Source organism: Colletotrichum tamarilloi (genome assembly GCF_030869305.1).
Source record: "Colletotrichum tamarilloi strain Tom-12 chromosome Unknown Scaffold_6.1, whole genome shotgun sequence".
NCBI classification, from domain to species: Eukaryota; Fungi; Ascomycota; class Sordariomycetes; order Glomerellales; family Glomerellaceae; genus Colletotrichum; species Colletotrichum tamarilloi.
The window spans coordinates 707801-728381 of NW_026849389.1; the positions used below are offsets into that span (position 1 = coordinate 707801).

At 54.6% G+C, this 20581-nt stretch overlaps 6 protein-coding genes across 6 annotated transcripts; 3 read left to right on the forward strand and 3 right to left on the reverse strand.

Moving 5' to 3' along the window:
- Positions 1-152: 152 nt before the first annotated feature.
- Positions 153-1586, reverse strand: CTAM01_02762 (alcohol dehydrogenase GroES-like domain-containing protein; the record flags this gene model as incomplete). Its single annotated transcript, XM_060518800.1, has 2 exons — positions 153-1304; positions 1476-1586. The coding sequence occupies 2 exons, from the start codon at positions 1584-1586 to the stop codon at positions 153-155; spliced, it is 1263 nt and encodes a 420-aa protein (XP_060386603.1).
- Positions 1587-4617: 3031 nt separating this feature from the next.
- CTAM01_02763 (uncharacterized protein) lies at positions 4618-5939 on the forward strand (the record flags this gene model as incomplete). The annotated part of the gene is made up of 5 exons (XM_060518801.1): positions 4618-4999; positions 5121-5311; positions 5396-5402; positions 5488-5575; positions 5822-5939. Coding segments are annotated over 5 exons (786 nt in total), but the record flags the coding sequence as incomplete, so codon positions are not given.
- A 2705-nt stretch (positions 5940-8644) lies between these two features.
- CTAM01_02764 (PX domain-containing protein) lies at positions 8645-10739 on the reverse strand (the record flags this gene model as incomplete). Its single annotated transcript, XM_060518802.1, has 3 exons — positions 8645-9522; positions 9585-10038; positions 10092-10739. Coding segments are annotated over 3 exons (1980 nt in total), but the record flags the coding sequence as incomplete, so codon positions are not given.
- A 602-nt stretch (positions 10740-11341) lies between these two features.
- Positions 11342-12322, forward strand: CTAM01_02765 (cyclin domain-containing protein; the record flags this gene model as incomplete). The annotated part of the gene is made up of 2 exons (XM_060518803.1): positions 11342-11566; positions 11627-12322. 2 exons carry the CDS (start codon positions 11342-11344, stop codon positions 12320-12322), a joined length of 921 nt encoding a protein of 306 aa, XP_060386606.1.
- Positions 12323-13443: 1121 nt separating this feature from the next.
- On the forward strand, positions 13444-13755 carry CTAM01_02766 (uncharacterized protein; the record flags this gene model as incomplete). Its single annotated transcript, XM_060518804.1, has 2 exons — positions 13444-13515; positions 13561-13755. The coding sequence occupies 2 exons, from the start codon at positions 13444-13446 to the stop codon at positions 13753-13755; spliced, it is 267 nt and encodes an 88-aa protein (XP_060386607.1).
- Positions 13756-14279: 524 nt separating this feature from the next.
- On the reverse strand, positions 14280-17443 carry CTAM01_02767 (F-box domain-containing protein; the record flags this gene model as incomplete). The annotated part of the gene is made up of 4 exons (XM_060518805.1): positions 14280-14771; positions 14821-16855; positions 16912-17252; positions 17309-17443. The coding sequence occupies 4 exons, from the start codon at positions 17441-17443 to the stop codon at positions 14280-14282; spliced, it is 3003 nt and encodes a 1000-aa protein (XP_060386608.1).
- Between the last annotated feature and the right edge of the window lie 3138 nt (positions 17444-20581).

Consider the following 20581-nt stretch of genomic DNA (forward strand, 5'->3'; position numbering starts at 1 on the left):
ATCCAACGCTTGCTTTCCAGAATATAGTAAATGGAGAAGAAAGAAAAGAATCTATGGTACTATCTATAATCAAACCTGCATACTTGCAAACCACGAACCCCAAAAAGAAATGCAAATTTGGAATTACGCATCAAGAGAAGAGGGGCTCCGACTCAAGCCTCGATAACAACCTTGAGCACAAGCTTCCCCTCGTCATCAAACGTCCGACTCGCCAGCTCAAACGCCTTTGACGCGTTCTGCAACCCCTTGAACCGGTGCGTAACCATATCATCCAAAGGCGGAAGCCCGCCGTTGCCCTTGGCGCAGAGCAGACGGACGCCCGTCGGGTAGGTATTCGCGTACCGGAAGATGCCAAGGATATCAATCTCCCGCAGGTGCGCGACCGACAGCGGCAGAGTCTGCACGGGCGTGCCCATGCCGACCATGATGACTTTCCCGCCGGGCCGCGTGGCGTACAGGCTGGTGTGCATGCAGACCTCTTTGCCGGTGCACTCGAAGGTGACGTCGACGCCGTCGTCTTCGGCGTCCGAGTCGAGTTCTTCGGGCACCTTTGTGAGGGCCAGGATTTCCGCGGCGAGGGACTTCGCGCCGTCGAATTTGCTCTGGACGCTCTGGACGGAGAAGATGCTGGCGGGCGTCATGACGCCCGGGTCGGCTGGCGTGGAGGTGCCGGAGTTGGTCTTGACGACGTGGCCGTGGGTGGCGAAGCCCTTTTCGACGGCGTAGTTTACGCGGCCGGCATCGACGTCGGTGATGGTAACTTCGGAGCAGCCAGCTTGCCGCGCCATGGCGGCTGTCAGGAGCCCGACGGTTCCTGCGCCGATGACCAAGGCCGTTGAGCCGGGCTCCGGCGCGGCTCTGTTGACGGCGTGGATGGCGACAGAGAGCGGCTCGAGGAGGGCGGCCGCTTCGTAGGAGACGTGGTCGGGGATCTTGTGGCACCACGCCGCCGGATGGTTGATTCGTTCCTGGAGGGTTCCTTGGTAATGGGGCACGCTCTTGGCGCTAGACCGGAACTTCATCTTCTTGCAGAGGTTGTATCTGCCTTTACGGCAGATGGTGCACTGTCCGCAGGGGACGCCGACCTCGAGAGCGACGCGGTCACCCAGCTTGAAGCCCGTAACCTGGGGCCCGATGGAGACGACCTCTCCCGAAGATTCGTGGCCTAGGGAGAGGGGGTGACACGCGCAGAGGTCGCCGTTGGCGAACTTCTTGTAGTAGCTGACATCAGACCCGCAGATACCGGTCCGCTTGATGGCAATCTGCAGCTCCCCGGCGACCGGTTCTTCTATGCTCCTCGTCTCCTAAGGGGTACGAGTGTCGTTAGAATTAACATGTCCAAGGCGGGGCGGCTTTTGACACATTCAGGTGTAGGGATGCAACAGGATCAACGTGGGGGAACCCTCGTGTGACGAACGAGCCCACATTCTCCACGTCACAATCCATGACCATGAGCCTAAGAAAGTTGAACTTACCAATCGCAAGTCTCGAGGACCATACAAGACTGACGCAGTGACCGAACAAGACTTTGACTTGTAGACGGGTAGGTGCATTGGTGCCATCTCACCCGTTGCGACTGGGGCCATGATGGAAGTTGAATGACGCCGGCGGCGTGGGGTGAAGCGTGGGATGATGGGTTAGGGTGTCAAAGGGGGCTTGGCCTAACTTCCTAATAGGGAGGGCTCGATGAGTGGGATTGGCCCAAGTGCCGGATGAGGGGTGCCGACAACACAAAATATGCTGAAAGACACGAGGGCGAGGGTCCTGGGAATGAGGGACGGGAGGGGACCGGCGCGGGGTGTCTCGAGGACTGATAGGTTCGCTTTGGTATTTGGAGTTTGGGGGTAATGGGGGGCACAAAAGGATAGACAGGGTTATTTCGTGGGATGAAGATGTAAGGAACCCAAGCTAATACGATTCCCGTCCGAAGATGGAGGTGAGCGAAATAGATTATCACTTGACAGAATGAAATGATAACCGGAAGAGCAGGAGACTCAAGATAAAGGGAATTATGAAGAAACTTTGGCGCGAGGGGTCGTTGCTCCCCACCACCCCTTAAATAGGCTTGCGTGCTTGCCCGGCCCCCGGGCACTCTGAACGTCCTGATGAACGATGCTCATGGTGGTGTCAATCGGTGATAGACCAAAGTTGCAAGGGGCTATCTTGGGTGAATGGGGAGACGGATGGACAACGGGCCATGAGCATACCTATCGAGGGTGACCATGATGGGGAGAGTTGGCCAAGTTCGCCCAACCAAACATCGACCAGTTATCGGAGCCAAGCTAAGAGCTTCGTACATGTAATCTCGGGAAATCATATGCAAGAGACATCTAGCGACGGAGCCACCTCAGCGTTCGGCAGCAGCACAAACCTTGGCCGGTATCGTACTGGCTTGCGAGGCGAAGATATGAAAGGGAACAGAGTAGGGATGGGTAGGCAATACCGGGCGGTAGTGTACATGGTTCGGCAAGGAACGAAGCATGTCGGGCCAGGACGTGTCCGCATTTGGGCAGCAGCTGTACGCACTGGGCGTGAAATCGTCGTGGCATTGGTTGACGATGCTGGACAGGTGGAAAACGGGACGGCGGATGGAAGTAACTTTTCGCCTTTTGCGGTGACTAGGCAGGGCCCTGTTGAGCCACTTCCGAAACTCTCCAAGCATGGCACAGATGGAGGGGCTCAACGAGCAAATGGGGAACTAGCGGCTGGTGATGGGACGGCCTGGATGGCATCAGTGCGGTGACATATATCGGCATGCATGGGGCTTCGACATGATAGTCATGGATGCAGTGCCTCGCCTGCATGTGTCGCAGGTTGCGGTGACGGGCTATACCTGTCCCGGGTCGTGAGGCTAGTCAGGAGCCTGAAGGTAAAGAGAGCGAGCACGAAGACATGACGATGGCGAATCGCAAGAGGAAAAAATGTAGGTTTGCCTCCCTCTCTGTCTCTGTTTCTCGCTCTCTGTGGAACGGCCGCATGCGCCCACTGGGATATTGAGCCAAGTGGACAGTTGAGGTATGGTCGGTGATGTACCCGGGAGTGAGGGCCCGGAACAGAATGGACCACGACAGGGGTCAATGGGAGGGGTAGGAGGGGAGGGGAGAGCCGGGAGGGGGGGGGAGGGGCAGTTGTGGCAACGGGGATGCATGGCTCTTGATGGAGGGTAGGAAATGAGCAGGTATGGTGAACAAGGAAGATGCCGTGGGCAAAACTACTCTGTCTGCGCCTGTATCCGTACCATGATCTCGCGTGCAAGGGTTCCGAGGGGACAGATGGGACGGGACAATAGCGGATGAATTGCGACAGATGATGGACAATGAACCCAAGATGAGGCGATGAATGCCCTGGTTGAATGTGCCAGAGTTGCAGGAAGAATGGATATGGAGATAGACGGTGAGAAAGAGGAGACCTCTGACCAGGGCAGGGCACTGAGAAACGACGTAGTTGGCTAATTGAGGTTCGAGTTCCGCACGAGATTCGCAACGAAGCACCGATTCGTGGCCCTCGTTGAGTGCGTAGAATCCTGCCAGGGGGGGTCCAGTCGGATGCTCGGCGGTCGAAGGATTGAGCATCTTTGTGTGGCCAATGAGGCGACATGTTCCATCGATAAAAGTTCAACGCAGTTTGAATAAGTAAAGAGGTAAGGTAAAGGCTGAGTGACATGCGAATTTGGTAGTCAGAACTAAAGTAGAGCAGGCGAAATGTCGTAAACTTCGAATTTGCATCGACGGAGGCAGATTAAGGTGTGATCGAGTCCAAGATAGCTTAAGTCAAGTAGTTGGTGAGGAAGAATTGCAGAGAAATCCAAAGATTGACTTTTTAGGTTTCCCTCTTGCCTCTCACGATCCCTGGTTGCCTCTCTTCCAAGTCTGCACTTTCTGATTTCTGTGCACCGATCTTTCTGGTTGAAGGAAGAGAAGGTTCGGATAAGGCACCTTCGTGATTTCCTCGAAATTACATAATCACGCAACAGTTCGGATGGCGGGGTGCCAAGGTAGGGATCTTCCTTGTCTACTTACATCCTCTACTCCGTACGGAGTACCTCTTTCCATTCCTCTGCTGCACATTACCAGTGCCGCCCGCCTTCATCCGTCCGTACTTCAGCACCTTCGGTTCCCCTTGAAGACACGTTATGCCATTCTGTCAAACCTTTCGTCCTGAAATGGAGCGAATCTGCAGCTTTGGCACATTGAGCTTCCCTCCCTCCGCGGCCACATACGTACGACGCTGCATGGTTGTTGTTGCCGCCTGCATTCCATCGTCTTGGCCGAACCGTCCCATCAACCAGCTGTCGGATACGTTCTAGAATGAGAGCTACCGCCTTTACAAGTTACAACAGCTTTGGTGCTCAAGACCGCCCATCCCTCATCACTCTCTTCTGGCATATGTTCTACGGCACGGTTGCGCATCTATCGTTCCCTGTCCTAGCCGACGGCGGCGCACATCCCGTTCGTTCCGCGGAATGAGGACGCTGCCGGTCGTTGAAGGCCATCACCCGTCCCAGCTAGCGAAGCGTCATGGTTCGCGACATCGAACCATTTTCTCCGTCGATCGCTTGAGAAGACCAGCAAGTTAACAGCTAGAGAGACACTGCTGAACAGCCGCTGTTGACCAGCTGCTCTCTCTTGCCATGGATATGGGAACTTCATTATTGCGCCTTGCTCCCAGCGGTTGCAAAAACCTATTGAACACCAAGTATCTTCACAGAGCTCATATCCTCAGATTGAGCTGCGCACTCAATCCTGCACGTCAGGCTCCGCTGTGATGGTATGCCCGCAGCAGCAAAGACCCCCAGTGGATTCCTCTGAGGGGAGGGACATGGACCGAAGGCCCCATCTGGTGGACCCCGGCTTAGTTAACGGGGCCTTCAAGGGCCTTGCCTACACCTATCCTTGCAACAATGGATTTTGGTATCAAAAGACGGCACAAGAAAACGATGCCGAGGCTCTAACCGGCCGAACCAGATCACGTCGGAAGCAATGCGTCCTCCAAGAATTCAGTACTTTCTTGGACCGGTCCAGGAAAGGCCTTCTCATCGTGACGCCCTCGGCGCCAGAAAGCGTTCCTCGGGCCTCGACTTCAGTTTGATATCACTCCATCGACCAAAACGTCTATAACAGCGTATATCGAAGGCACTGCAACTGCTGCTCCTTTACCTGATTTCTGTCAGCGCTCGAGTCTGCGCCAATCTGATCGAGTGGCTGGGTCCAAGTTCTCCGACTGCTGGTATGCGGATACACTGCATGTGCACCTCCATTTTACCGGTCCTATAGCGAGGCGCTGCGCATGGCTGGTCCTGACCCCAGCCCTTGTAAGTCCTCGAAAGCCCATGACTACCTAAAATACATGGATGACCGTACCTTATCCTGATCCGCAACTTCTGACGCATCCGCAGTCGGCACGTAAAACCCTGCCCGGATTTCGGCCACTGCATTTATTTCTCAAGTCAGACTAATGATACAGACTGCGGCCTTCTAACTTGCTCAGGCTCTATTGCCTCAACGACGAAGCATCTGCAAAAAGAGAGCTGGCATATCACAGTTGGTGGCAATGCCGCCTGTTCTGATATGGCGTGGTAACCGAGTCGCAGCCCCTGGCTACACCTCGCCTGACCAAAAAGTCATGGGTGTTGGATAAAGTCGTTTGAAGCTGATCGACTCAAACTCAATGCCAATCGTACACATTTTCCGGCATGGACGCGAAAGTGGTTCTCTTGATGGCAAGGACCAGTGCGAGATATAAACGTCATCTTCTGGGCTCAGCAAACTTGGAGACACATTCGAGAGCTGCAATGATCACCAGCTACTGTTCCCGTCGATAGCACTAGCATGTACGGCGCCCGCATCTCTGAGGCGCGCCAGATGTTTGAAGGCACACTCACTACTCTACTGAACCCCAAACGAGTGATCTCCAAGTGTACTATCACACGGAGAGCCTGAGCCGACATTGCAATCCTCAACACGGCAAGATCTACTTCTCTGCCGTGAGGCAGATGCGGGATGAATCAGGAGCTGGTTTGTCTGACGACTCAGTCAGGGCTTAGTATTGAAAGAGTCAAGAATCTCGCATATCCGCAACCGCAGGCTGCTTGGGTATCACATTCAACGGTGGCCAGCAGATACCCACTGCGAAACAAAAATTGGAGACAATTTTCCAATTCGGAGAAACCCTGCATGCTCACGCAATCGGAACGCATGGCATTACCCAGGGCCCATGCAAAGGAGTGTCGAGTGGAGCTCTTCGTCATGTCTGCCTGAAGAGAACCCATGCGCGAGGCTTTACCTGGGTGTACGTGATACTGATGAGCAAGCCGTCCTCTTCTCGGTATGCGAAAGAAGAAGAGAGAAGCCCGTCACGTCATCTCATGGGAAGGTGTTGGTACAATGATGTCGCCGAAGATGAGCGTGAGCAGCTTCGGGACGAAAGTCTGGTCAGTCCTCTGATATCACCAGGGAGAGCAGCTATAACAACTAACACGGTCCACGGAATTGTTGTCCGGTCTACCAATGGACGGCCTTGACATATCTAAGACAGAGACTCTTCTCTTCTGAGCCGCATGGAATCGAGTCATTGCAGTATTGACGATGAGGGTCACTTGCCAGCGGCGCCTGGAATCATTCCATTACCGGCGATTTTCTCCAAACCTCAGGCTTCAGCTCCAGGGCAGACGGATGTCTGGATTGACACCTGCCGACGTAGTTGCCGAGTAATGACCTTGCTTCCAGACGGCTATTGATCTCGATGGAAGTTTTCCATCCCAAAAGTCGAATGGGAAGACTGGGGGGAGCATAGCTCGATACGACCTCACTAGGCCATGGCCTCTCCGCATGTACATCGTCTGCTCAGGCATGTCAGCGAGGGTGTCTACCGGATCTCTGGAATAAAGTGAAACACTGCTCGCATCGCTGACAAAAATGCCAGATAAATTAGAAAGAGAGAAGTGGCTGACGCCTCCATTCCAGAAACCGACGCTGACAGACAGCGTCTGTCAGGCCGCCGGATTTCGCCGTAATTTAGTGAACAGGAAAGTCTAGCTGGTCTGGCAACGCGGAAACGCTGCATATTTCGGGTAGGGGACAGAAGTACCAAAGCCCAAATAAGCTGAAAAGCACTATGAGACCCGATCAGCTGCATTCAGCTTCCTCGGCATGCCTCTAGAGTTTCAACGGTCAACTACATTGCATAGGAATATCGCCATGGCACGATACATCCAAGACAATCCTCAGACCGCTGGAAAGGACCTCATCAGCCAATGTAAGGTCCTTGAATCCAGACAGCAATTGGTTCTCTACCCCAGAGAACTAAACACAAGCAAATTTCCTTCTGAAGAGGTAATTAGGTCGTGGATGATGCGAGGAGGAGGAGGGGCCACTCAAAATGGTCAGAGGCGTCTGGGTGCCCAATAGAAGAACAACCTACGAACAGAACACCACCATCAAATCGTAGACATCTTGCCTGCAGCCACCGCCTCAATCGTCGCTCAATTACCTTATATCAACGAAGCAACATGTGAATCTTGTCCCCCTTTTCCAGTGCGAAGCTAGCATGTGCATTTCAGCCAATCTACCACCCATCAGCAGCAGCAGCAGCAGCCGTACTATAATAAAACTCACCTACACACACCCACATTGCGTTTCCGCATCCGCATCCGCGTAACTCCCCCGGGCGTATAATATAGCCTGCCTTTCATACCTTGACTCACACACCTCACCGCCAATCGATCAAATCCAAGCCAAGCCAACAGACAGCAACGTCCACTTCCCGAGCATTGGCAGACAAAAAAAAAAAAAAAAAAAAAAGACACATTGAGACCCCCCGGAAGCCGAAATCGGGGGGTGAAATTGGGATCTGATTCATTGAGTCGGTGAGTGAGGGGAAACACGACATCCGCCACACCCATGTGTATTTCGCAGTTCATATACTATATTATCATGTGCCTCTACTGCAGCCGCTACGAGACGGATGACGACGACACGGTAAGCGGGTGAAGGAGAACGATATCGCATGGGAAGCACAACATGCCCTGGTGCATCCCTCGGTGTGTCTTTTATGTGAATGGCTGCGAAAAACGCACCCACCTTCAATTACACGTTGCTCTTGCTCTGCTTTTGCGTCACAATCAAGACACTTTCCTCAGCCTACCTCAACCTCGAGGTGCACTCAAGGTGCCTTGAGGTAGGTAGAGTCACGTTTCACCGCCTACCGCCACCGGCACACGCACGCCGAGTCGTCCATTAAGAATCTCATCGTGACGCTGCGTCCTGTCAGTCATCGCCATATGCCACCCCCCAACGAGACCTTTCTCTCCAATGTTGTCTCTCATAAACAGCAGGCGGGCGAGCTCACGCCGGATACAATCGCGCATACCCAGTCAAATGCAGAGGAGAGAATCAAGAATTACAAAAAAAGGCAAGGCTCATACTTTGGGAATCTATGTGTATGGGAGCACAAACAGGACGGATACAGCATTACACATCATACGAGCTTTTTTGGGAGAGAAAAAAAGTGCCTGCCCCGAAAGCCCCCCCTCCGTACAAAAAGGTCTCGGTCCAAGGATCTTTCCCCCCCTCCTCCCTCCCCTCCCCTCCCTCCGAGGAGCGGCATCGCCCGTTCACCCGCACCTCGCAAACAAAGGTCGACGCGATCAGAAAGTGCTGGTCGCCAATCGGCTCGCCGCGTTTCTCGCATCCACTCGGTCCTCGTCGTCCTCCTCTGCCACACCGGACAGGCTCGCCCGGCCGCCCGCTGCGCCGAGGCCCTTGTTCTGCCCCGCACCCTGGCTGTCGTCGCCCTCACCGTCCTCGGGGACGCCCATAAGACTGCCAGACACGCTGCGGTTGAGCGTGTCGGTACGTCGTGGAACACCGCTCCATGCATCACCCTTGGGACCTTGGCTGGCTGCCACGCTGGCCCTTCTGACGGGAGGGTGAGCCTCGCGTCCCAGTCGACTCAGACCGCCAGATGCGTCAATGGCGCGGATGTCTGGTCTTACGCTCTCGAGGACGGCGAGAGCACGTCGCTCCGCTTCAATCTCGCGAATGACATATTCTCTGATGCTGAGCCGAAGGTCCGCTGCAGTCCTCGCGAACCACTTTCGGCGCTCCTGTACGAGATTTTGCGTGACACGAGTCGTCTTTTGGTAGAGGTAGGTCTCGTTTTGGCGGGCGTCATCGAGGGCTGTAATGGCCTCATCGACCTTCTCGCGCCTTACGTTGGAGCTCGCCTTCAGACGATCGGCAGCATTGAGCTTGCTACGTGTGTTCTCTTGTGCCTGGAGGAATTCGCGAATGAGGATTTGGCGATTTGTGAGTGACTCCTTGACCACAAATGAGTCCTGGGAATGGTACTGGAAAGGATCACCAATGGTGGTAGCTTCCGCAGTAGCTTGCGCAGCGTGGTAATCACCGACGGTCTGTACGATCTTGCCCAACTTACGATAGGCATTGGCGAGACCCTGATGGGGCTCTTGGATATGCATGGAGCCGAGCTTGACGCCAAAGTCGGATTCAGCCAATCCCAGACCTAGATGATATCAGACCTGCAAATGCCCGCGCGTTGTTGGGAAGGATTGACGTTGGACTTACCTCGACGAGACTTGACGAGCTTATCGACCTTGTGGCCGGCATCCATGGTTCCAAGGTAGAAGAGCTTCACAATCGGACGAGCCTCCTGGAGCTCCGGAGTGTCGTCCGGCGGGGGAGCAAACTGCTTCAGGATCTTTCTGCGCACACCCGTCGCCGGCTGCTTCATCTTTACCATGGGGCTGTAACCGAAATCGCTCTCAACGAAGAGGACCATCTCATCGTCCCTCATAAGGACTTCGTTGCTGCACACGTAGTTGAACCACCGTTGTAATAGAGCCTTAACACGGGCTTCGTCCTCGTCCGTGCCAGCGCCGGCCGAAGTCACGGCGGGCGGTACGGTAGGTACCAGGCATTCCGGGTTGGCTGAAATCAGGTGCTCCGCAAGCTTGACGAATTCGGAATGGAAGCGACGTACGTCGCGGTACTGCGTGGTGCGGAACCGCGGGAGATTGGTCTACGGCGTGTTAGGCAATCACCTTCCACCGCACAATGGGGTTTGCTCCTTACATGAACATCGAACCGCAAGATGGGGTCCTTCTTCCCGGTGCGCTCGAGACCGGTGATCTTGGCCTGTAGCCTGAACTGAGGCTGCTGAGGCTTGCGCGGCTGTTGTTGAGCCTGACCGCCCTCGGCCGCGGGGCCACCTTGTTCTTGCGACTTTTGAGGCAGCTCAGGTCCCGGACCATCGCCGCTGGAGCGGGCTTCTGAGCCTATTTCAGTCCTCGACTCCTGTGTTTCCACCTCGGTGGTCGACTGGGTGCTGCTTGCGGTGTCTGGTCGTCTGTATTGCTGCTCGCCGCCAAAGCCCTCCTGGTGGTCTTGCGGCGTTGCGTTGCCGGGACTCGGTGAGTAGTTGAAGGGGGATCCAGCCGGGTCGCCGCCGAGGTCAGCACCAAGAGATGAGAAGTTGGTCTGGTTGGGCCGGGGCGAGGAGCCTGGGGAGTTTCCCCAGGGTGATGCGCCGCTCTCTTCGTGGATAGAGGCGCTGTAATCCATGGCTACGGCGGTCTCGTTGTCGTCGTTGTTCGTCGTCTGCGAAGGCGTGCGATCGATGATGTCGTCGGGTTGCGTGGACGGATCACGACTGGCCGACAAAGCCGATGCGGGGAAGAGGGAACGGGTGTAGATGGTTATTTGGGGATTCGGCACACGAGCCTATCCATTGATCGGTGTCGGAATGAAATAGTGCTTGTCGTGGGCCGGAGGATAGTGGTCCGGCTGTGTAGATGATGGTCCGTATAATCGCTCTCGTGTCGTTCGCAAGCTGAGGCGGGATGCGAGCGTGACGTCCAGAAGGCCGGGGGACCTTTTCTCCACGCAGCTGCCTTGAATTGGTTCGTAACCACCGCAGTTCAAAGCCTCAGGTACGCCGGAGGGCCACAGAGCCTACCCAAAGCCCGCGAAGCACCACAGCCCCACTCATCCTCCGCTTCGGCTTAGCGTCCCCACGTCCTCTGGTCGCAACCTGGAAGAAGAAGCTCGGGCCAGCGCACCTAAGCACAGAAGTAAGGTACGCCTCCAGTTGCTTCCGGCCGGGTTCTGTCTCTCCTTGGGAAAAAGTGACGACACACGCGCGGCAGACATCGCGCCTAACTTACCCTGACAGCTCTCAGCTTTGACCAATAGGGACACCGGAATCCCAGCAACCTCGAAACTTCAACATTCTTTTTCAGCCTTGCGGCGACGGTTTTTTGACGATTGCTATCTTTACAAGGTGGAAAGGCCACCGAGACGACGGCACATAGAGGGCGCAAACCATGGCGCATATGACCAACACCTTGGCGACGGCCGAGCAGCTCTACAAGCGCAATTCCTTCAGCTCACTACCGGCCGACCTCCAGGATGTCATATTCTATGCGACGCAGTGCCTAACACAGGCTGCCGGTGTGCTACTCGACCTGCCGCAGTCGACAACGGCACAGGCGAACGTCTTGCTGGCGCGGTACTGGCTCGTCGAGTCGCCAATGGCAGGAGAATTCAGCGTGAGTCGCAAGCAACACATTCCATACAACATCTTCAACTTCCACTAACGAGATCTCCAGGACGTCTCCGCCGCAGCCCTCTACCTGGTCGCCAAAATGGGCCCCGTCCCACGCTCAACACGAGACGTCTCAAACGTATACGCCTACCTCCTCTCCCCAGCCTCCGCCCTCTTCCGCGGCGAGCCACCAGACGACGACCCGAAGAAGCGCCCCCGCCCGGATCCGACGACGTACTACCAGACAGAAGGCGAGTACGCCGCCTTCCAGACGCGGATGCTGGCCGCCGAGGCGCGGATCCTCTGGGCCCTGGGCTTCGACACGGCCGTGGCGCTGCCGCACGCGCTGGCCGTGACGTACCTCCAGGCGCTCGACTTCCTCGGGAAGCCGAGGGCGCAGGTGGCCGGGCGGGTGGTCGCGCACCTCAACACGGCGCTGTTGAGCCCGCAGATGCTGTATCTTACGCACCAGCCCAACGCGCTCGCGACGGCGGCAGTATATATCGCCGCCCGGGAGGCTGGGGCTAAGATGCCCGAGGTGGCGTGGTGGGAGGTTTTCGATGTCGAGAGGGAGGAGCTCGGGTTCCTTGTCGTGGGGATGAGGAGTCTTGAGGGGTGGGTTAGAGGGGTCAAAGAGACTGGGATGCTTGCTGGTGGTATGATTACCAGAGTAGGGATTGAGAGGGAGGCTAGGAGGAGGGCTGGTGAAGGGGATGAGGAAGACGAGATTATGGCGCTTATGGATCAGAAAGCGGCATAGAACAGTGATGAACTGCTGGCGGCTTCGAGGACAGAAGATTGATACCCAAACAAAAAATTGACTTACTATGTCTTCCCTAGTCCATATGTATGTTGCCTCATCTCCAGTGTCACTTAACAGCTGGTGGGGGAGCGAGGTATCGCGATACGACAGTGGTAGCTTTGTCCCTCTCCACACTGCTTGTTGAAGAAGTTGAAGATGGGAGTCGATGTCATGCTTTTTGGAGAAGCTTGACAAGTAAACAATACAAAGGGGCAAGTTGTTCTACTTAAGTAGTTACATAGCCGTAAGTGCTGTAGCTCTAATGGCGTCTTCAAGATTACCAGCTATGTGTACATTCCGGTTATATAGTGCGAACATTTACTGCTCGAATGGCAGTAACTTAGGGTGAGGGACGTGGTCCTATGTCCATACGTATATTCACCCTAGTAAACACAATACACTGCGTAAGCGAGGAAGGTACTTGGGTCTGTTTCCATTTCTACTCACCATCATTACAAGTGAATTGGGACACTTGGCCGAGGGGCTAAGGGGGCGCCAGTGGAACCCGTTCTTCCAGAGTCAAGTTGAACAATTGCTTAATCTTTTGTTCGATTCCCTATGATGGAGTCTTTTTTCTCTTGCCCCCCCCCCCCCCTTTTCCAGCACCTCAACAAAAGGCCCACTCCTACTTAGGTCGGCCAGATTGTAGGATGCTCTTCGGTTCTTTGTCTTCAGGTTGATGTCACAATGAAGACATCAGAGGCATCCAGGATACCATCATTTGGAGGCAACGAGTATAGAGCCTACATACATCTGCGATTCCAAAACTCCGACGTCTGTTCAGAGGTACTCTAGTACCCAGGCGTGCCTGACAAATAAAAGGCATTCACCATGGAGTTTTCCGAGCCACATACCTTTCTCTAAGCCCACCTTTCCCCTAAAATCAACCCAACTCCAGTCTCCTACCTCTGTCCTCTCAGTCTTCATACCCCCCAACCCTAATCTCATCTACTTAGATTTCCTCTCACTCACACATACCTCCTCTCATCAACAACCTCCACGGTCCCCGATCCCTACCTCAACGCACAACGCACAACTCAAAACAAACCTCCCGGACCTCACCACCACACTCTTCCAAAATGACCATCATCACCGACCTTACCCAACTCATAACTAAACCCGTCATCACCGACCTCATCAAAGGGGCCAAGTAAACCTTCACCGATCCGTACAGCCTCGAGGTCCACCGCATCTAGTTCTCGCATGGCGTCCTGCTCACCCGTATCTACATAGTCCTCTCATATAAAATTAACAAATCCATGTCCTCATGCAAGTCTCGCATGTCCAATGCCGACATTGCGCTTATGGAGAAGGATTTTGAAAAGATCGAGCAGATGATCAGTACTACTAAGATTGATGAGGTAAGTCCTTGGCGGGAGCTATGCACATGAGAGAGAAAGAGAGAGAGCCTGACTCTCGATATCGAGGTGAAGATGGATTCTGAAGAGACGGGTCGGACTTAGAACAGAGCGCTTGGATACTGAGATGTATGCACGGGCTTGCGATAGGAGACCGGTATGTCAAAGTAAACTCTACACACATCTCACATATGACTGGTCTATGATATGAACATGGCAAGGGGGGGTAATACAAGCCCGCCCAGTGATGCTTCGAAAAAAAAAAAAAAAAAAGGAGGTCGCTACTTTACGCCGTGGGTAGATTGGGACAACCTGAGGGTATGTCTTCCTTGCCCCCTAATACCCCGTTTCCCGTACCATACTGCGCCAGGCTTTGATTTCCTTTAGTGCCGGGTATTCCCCAGATGAACCCCATCCAAGTAAGTGAAACCAATTAACGCCGTTTCGTCTGCTACATATTCTTTCCAAGCCCACAGGTTTTCCACCACTCTTTTCAGCTCCGTGTCTCTCTCCTGCTCTCCGTTGACAACTTCTCCCTCAACGTTCGGGGCCTTCGTTCACAGCCTTCCGGCCATGACTTCCTTCTTGAAAATACGGACGTCCCAAACATCATAAAAATGGACGCCTTCAACGGTTTCCAGCTTGGTGTTGGCAACTATATCGGTGTCTTCATCGTCGCTGTCGCTATCCGTTTCCCATCCCGGCATGGGCAGCGGTGGGAAGCTACCCGGGGCACCTGAACCAGTGGAGGTGCCCGGGCCACCAAAGGCGCCAAAAGCAGAGCCAGCAGGCTTACTTTTGCCCTTCTTGTTTCTCTTCTCGTCGGCTCTGGCAGCCGGGGTCTGTGGTGGTGGGCGGATGATGCGCTCAACCCGGTCATCGTCGATTGAGATCCACTCGAGCTTCATGTGGGGGTGGTGGCTGAGGTTATCGACGAGGAACTTGCGGGTCTCGCGCATCACCCAGACACAGGTATCATCGTTTCTGAACGAAATTACGTTCAGAGCTCGAAGGTTTACCAGCCCTCCGAGGTGCTGCATGAATGTGTGCTAAGAGATTGATTAGTTTGGAACACGCACAACATCTCAGATAACGTACCATGGCGCGAATGCCAAGCGAGGCCGCAAGCTCTTCGAGTTGCTTCCCGCGGTTGCAAATGAGCAGCATGGCCTTCTCATCCAGATCCCAGCTCATTTGAGAATCGTTCTTGATCATCAGCCGAGTTAGTGTCGGCATGTGCTTCTTGAGAACAAGACGGCGGATCTGGTCCATGACGACATTTGTCTTGGGCGCGAAGCTCTCGGGCTTGTATTTGGACGACCGCTCGAGCATGAACAGTTCGGTGATCTGCTCCAATTGCGATGCAAATGTCAGGAAAGGCATGGACACGTTATCCGTGAATATCTTGCGTAAGGGGAGCGGCTGTGCCTTGTTTTCCTTAGTCAACATGGTCCAGATGGGAGCTTGATTGCCGACATTTAGCAACGTCAGCCTCTTTAGCACTCTCACGTCAATGGCTGCCTTGAAGACAGAGGCCTTGACTGGGATGAGGTGAACACTAAAGGATCGCAGAGCGACGCCTCTGGTCGCCCGGATATACTCGCTGATTCTTTCGTCCTCGCCATGTGCTGTCGTGGCTATGCCGTTGACTTGCTTCTCCACTTCACGAATCTCGGCTTCAGTCGCATTCAGCTCGGACCGAACGTTCTCAATATCGCGGTAGAAGCCCTGCAACTGATTCTCGGCATATCGAATGTGGTCCCGGTCGAAAGCGCTCGTCGTGTTTCGCAAGTCCTCAAGTTTCTCCTGGAGACTTGTGGCTTCGGATAATAGGTGCTGTAGACGAGCAACCAATGTTTCAAAGTTTGCCTTTTGAGCTTCCAACGCGGCCTTTGCTCGCGCCGTGGTAGGCGATGCAGGTTCTTGAATTGACGAGCTCGTCTCTGGAGCGACAGCCTGAACCCGCTCGATCGCCTCAGCCTCGTCAGCAGCAATGGGCTCTTCCACGTTGATATCCTCGGGGTTAGAATCGGCTGCTGGCGTGGTCTTGATTTTGGCGCTGATATCTGCACCGGTAATAGACGCTCCCGAAACCTCGACGGTCGTAGCCGGCTGAACGGTTGTTGTCGCGGCGGATGACGATCCTGCACCAGTGGAAGAGCCCGCTTCAGCTGATGTCGTGTTTTCTTTCTCTTTCGCTGCCTCCGTCGCCGCTTTCGCCTCCTCTGCTTCCAAATACTTCCGACTGGCTTTCTCGATCATCTCTAGGATTTCTTGCTTTGACCCGTCATCCGCATCGCCTTCCGCCACGCTTGCCATCAGTTTGCCCGAGACCTCTCGCAATCTATTCATGAAGGCTTCGGCAGGTGAGCCAGCCTCTTGCGTGTTAGCCGGGTTATCGATTTTGGCCTTTCCTTTCAAACTCTTGCGATGCTGTGACTTCTTTGCCAGGAATGGCTCCACGTCAAAGATCCTGCCCAAAACCGACTCCTGACTTTTCCTCTCTTCTTGCGCGCGAAATGCTTTTGCCGGTCCACTCGCTTCATCCCAACCGGGTGCTGATGGAAGAGGAACAACTTGGAACTCGTCATCCTGGTCCGAGTCATCAGGGTCGGTGTCCGGAGGTGGCTTTCGTGATTGCAAAGCAAGATACGTCGAGAAGGACAATTTCAGTTTCGTCAAGGTAGACGCCGAATTGCGCACACATGACTTGATTTCTGTAACAGTATCCAAGGTATCAATGTCGAGAACCACCAAAGAATTCAGCTTGCGGAACCCGCCCAGCGTTGCGGGCTCGTTGGCGGATATCCTACGCCTACTGCGGGGCGTCGGCTTCAACGCGGGCGGTAAGGGAGGGTGAGAACCAAGGGAAGATGGGTTGTACGGCGGCGGGACGTTCAAAGACATGCTTGCGAAAGGAGGAGGCGGGGGCGGTATTGAGGAAAAAGCTGGCAACGGGTCCCAATGACCTTGAGTGGATGTAGGCGGCGGTAGATTCGTCGAATACGGTAGCGGAGGGGGAATCTCGAAGAGGGACGGCCCGGCTTGCATTCGGATGTGGAGGTTCTTAAGGGTCGCAATCTGGTGTAACGCCTTGTACACAGGCCGGCTTAGCTCGACTCGGATGTTCCACCTGGTGTCCGAGCTGTCAGCGGTGACGATGCGCAAATGGAAGCCAACGCTACGTACCTGAAGGTCTCGAGGGACTTTGCATTCTTGAGGGTGAGAAATAGTAACGTGTTCATGAACTTGCCGCAGCTGGCGCTGTACAAGTACGGCTTATATGCAGCTTCGGCCTTGTCGCCGGCGCTGAGGGTATCGAGAGAAACATCGCGAAGATGCTGAGCGTAGTCGTATTCGCTGGATACGAAGGTGTCGAGGCCACCAGCCAAGCTGTCGATAGGTGAATCGAAAGATGGATCATCTTCATCGGGGAAGACGATGTGAAAGTTGCGGTATAGCTGGGCGGCAGCGAGTTCGCGAAAGTGTCTGGAGACGAGGGAGAGGCAAATCAGGTCGCTTTGGCAGCACTAGAAGGGGTCAGTTGCATTGCGACATGGGCTGTAGGCTGAAGGGGAGGGCATACATGGCTGAAGATGTCCTTTTGGGTCTCGAGAGGAAGGTCAAGAAAGCCGAGAGGTTTGGGTGCGGGCTCAGAGGCGGTGGTGGTAGCCTTGTCGCAAGACTGGGGTGAATCCATCGTGGGCGAAGTGTGGCGCATAGGTAGGAAGAGGAGTACGGATACGCCAACTCGATTCGCGATGGGTGGAACTTGCAAAGGCCGTCGGAGGCGCAGTGAAGAGGATACCAGAGACGGAATTAAAAGTAGGCTGGTGAGGACGACAAGCGAGTTTGTGGAAATGGACAGAAGACGGAGACGGGTCTACGTCTGTCCTTGTCCTCTTGTTGCGTGAGGAAATGTAAAAATAAAGGTATTGGCTTGCCGACCTTATGTTGGGGAGGGTGAAGAGACAGACACCCTTGGAGACATGGAGACAACGAATAACGGACAGCGGACAATGGCAAGCTGCAAGTGGACGGGAAGGAACTTGGGAATGGAATGGAAGGCGAGGCTAGGCGCGGGTAGGCGAGCAGGGGCAGAGCAGAAGAATAGTTGCGACTTGCTGAAGACTGACTGCGTGACTGACTGGGAGTGGTGGAGGAGGGGCGTCTTCGGAGGCGGAGGGTGCAGCGTCACGGTGGGAAGTGGTGGTGGTGGTGGTGGTGGTCGGCGTTGGAGGCGAGGGGTGACGGGGCGGGCCAGCCAGACAGTGAACGATGCGCCCGCCCTCGGCCCACTGACAGCGCAAACCTACACAGTATGTACATACCTTGGGAGCCCAGGGATGGGTGGCCCATGGGCTCCAGCCTCCAGCCTAAGGGCGTGGGGCCTTACTGCGCAGGTCACTGGCAGAAAAGATGCGTGGAACCTGCAGGTAAATGGGTGGTCAATGATCTCCCCGGGGTCCCTTCCCTGTGCACGGGGCCGTAGGTCGCAGCAATGCTCCACTGGCGGGCGAGCAGCTTCCCTAGAATCCCCATCACTACGGAGTACCTACTGCGTACGGGCACTATCCGCCTCGGTGATGACTAAGCGTTCATTGACAGGTTCGCTGTCTTCTTGGGCGCTTCCATCTGCTCGTTCCAGAGGGAGAGATGAAGGCTTAGCGTCTCGCCTAGGTAAGGTATCATCCTGACGTTCAAGGGCCACCGTATCGTGGGACTCAAGGATGGCTCGCAGCAGCACGCACAGCTCGCAGCACTCTAATCCGGCCGGCTCCACCTCCCTGCCGTTGCAACTCCCGTCCAAGGTACGGAGCAGAGTCACCGTCGTCCCCTTCTTTCACTTGTCACGTCAGGCCTTTGAGGAATCCCCACCGATTGTATTCGAATGGACGGATATAAACACATACCCTTCATAGGCATGTCTCGTCCCCCTCTTTGCCAACGTGTCGCGGTTCCGGTTCCGGTTCAACTGTCCCAGCTTTCGTCTTCTATCTCTGAGCCCTTTGCCGTGCGACTACCAATTGAAAGAAAACCACACACTGTTGTCGCATACATTGTTAAATACCCTGCGCGTACCCATGATCTCAAACTCATATCCAGGCCTCTTCTTCTCACAAGAGTATTTGCTCTGCAGCTTCCCGACATGATAACATTGGCAAATGAGACGGCCATTGAAAGAGGCTGAGAGAAACATAAGCGATGTAGTCTTGGCTACGGTAAGTTTTACGGCAGCTTACGTTTGCCGTCTGCTAGTGTCGCATCTCCGCGGTAGACATGGTTCTTTACGGGGCGCAATGACGCCCATGTGGAGAAGGGGCAGCATCAGGAAGTCTCAATTCCCTGGATAGGTACTCACTTTACTTTGGTCACTGCTTGTAGAAACCCGGTATTGGGGTTTGAAACGGCCTCTTCAACGGCGTACCTGCTGACGGAAAACGCCCTATTCCAGCACAATAGACGGGATGCTGATGTAGAGGTAGAGAAGAGAATCCAATACCAGGCAGCCGCCATGTAAGACAGGTTCAGCGCTAGACTTGGCGCAAGCGTGAGGCGACGATCGGCCTTAGCGCATCCGCTCCAAGGGGAAATCCCCACAATCCCCCACTAGCAGGGCTGGGCTGTGCCGACTGATCCAGCCCAGCCCGCCTTCTTACCTTCTTACTTCTTACTACGTAGCACCAATGCTGCGTATGTACTCTCCAATCTCAGGTACCATTCTCCTCACGAGATACTTGTGACCCTATCTCTAGCTCGTACATAGTAGCAGAGGCCAGACCTTCAAGCTGAAGTACTGGGCTGAGCAGAGTGTCAGCCATGTGCAGATGAATTTTCGTCTCTTAGTGTAGGTACCGGTATCCGTACCTTGAAGTCTTGGACAAGAACTGCAAATTCAGACGGGGCGAGGCATGGGTATGGGTGCCGTGCCTGGCCCTGGCGTTCCCAAGTCTACAAGTACCATATCTGTGGCCCCACGCTCCTTTGTCTTTCCCATCTCTGCTATTTTAAATAAAGCAGATACCCGTCACTCTCCCTCAAAGCTCATCCCACCCCTTGCTGCTTGCTGTTTCCTGATCTGTGTTTGCGCGCTTGTGCTGCTTTGCGAACCTGGAAAGAGGGACATACCCTACCTTTTTACGGATACTTCGTACAGCTGCGTCCAACCAACCTTTGGGTCGAGTCCGAGTTTGGCCCCGGTTCCTGCAAAACCTTGTAGGGCTTCTCTTCTCACGCCTCTCCTTTCCCCATTGCCCCTCTTCCTCCTTCTCGTCAATTCGTACTTTGTACGGCTACCGTAACTTAACTCATTCATCCTTCTCTTGTCCACTATCGTTCCCATCCCCGTCCCTGTCACGGCTAAGCTTCTCGCGTCCCGCGCCTGCCAGCCTCCGACCTCCGACCCGGTGGGCCTACCAGACGGCCCCGTTCCTGTTGCCTGCCTGGCCTGACCACCAGTGTCACTGCCTGAGGCGAGCTTGCGTTCCCATCCTCGCCTTGTTTGCACCGGCAATCAACCCGAAGGCTGAGAGCTTCGCCACAATCCAACATCTCTCAACTCCCCACGTCCATCTCTGTACGTATTGGCATCAGCTTGCTACAGAGGTACAGAAACGCTGTACCATTACACTTGTCCGTGGCCGAGCCATCTTCCAGCCAATCCTTCACTGGGCTAGCATTCGTTTCCGCTCCACGGCCACACCAATAGCCACACATTTAGCTTACTCTCTTTCGTACCTCGAGTACTATTACCGTGGCAGCAATCACATTTATACAAAGCTTTCTGCAGTACCCCTCCAACTCATTTATCTGTTTCGTCAGACCCCTGGTCGATTGCTCGACACACTCGCCCGTTCTC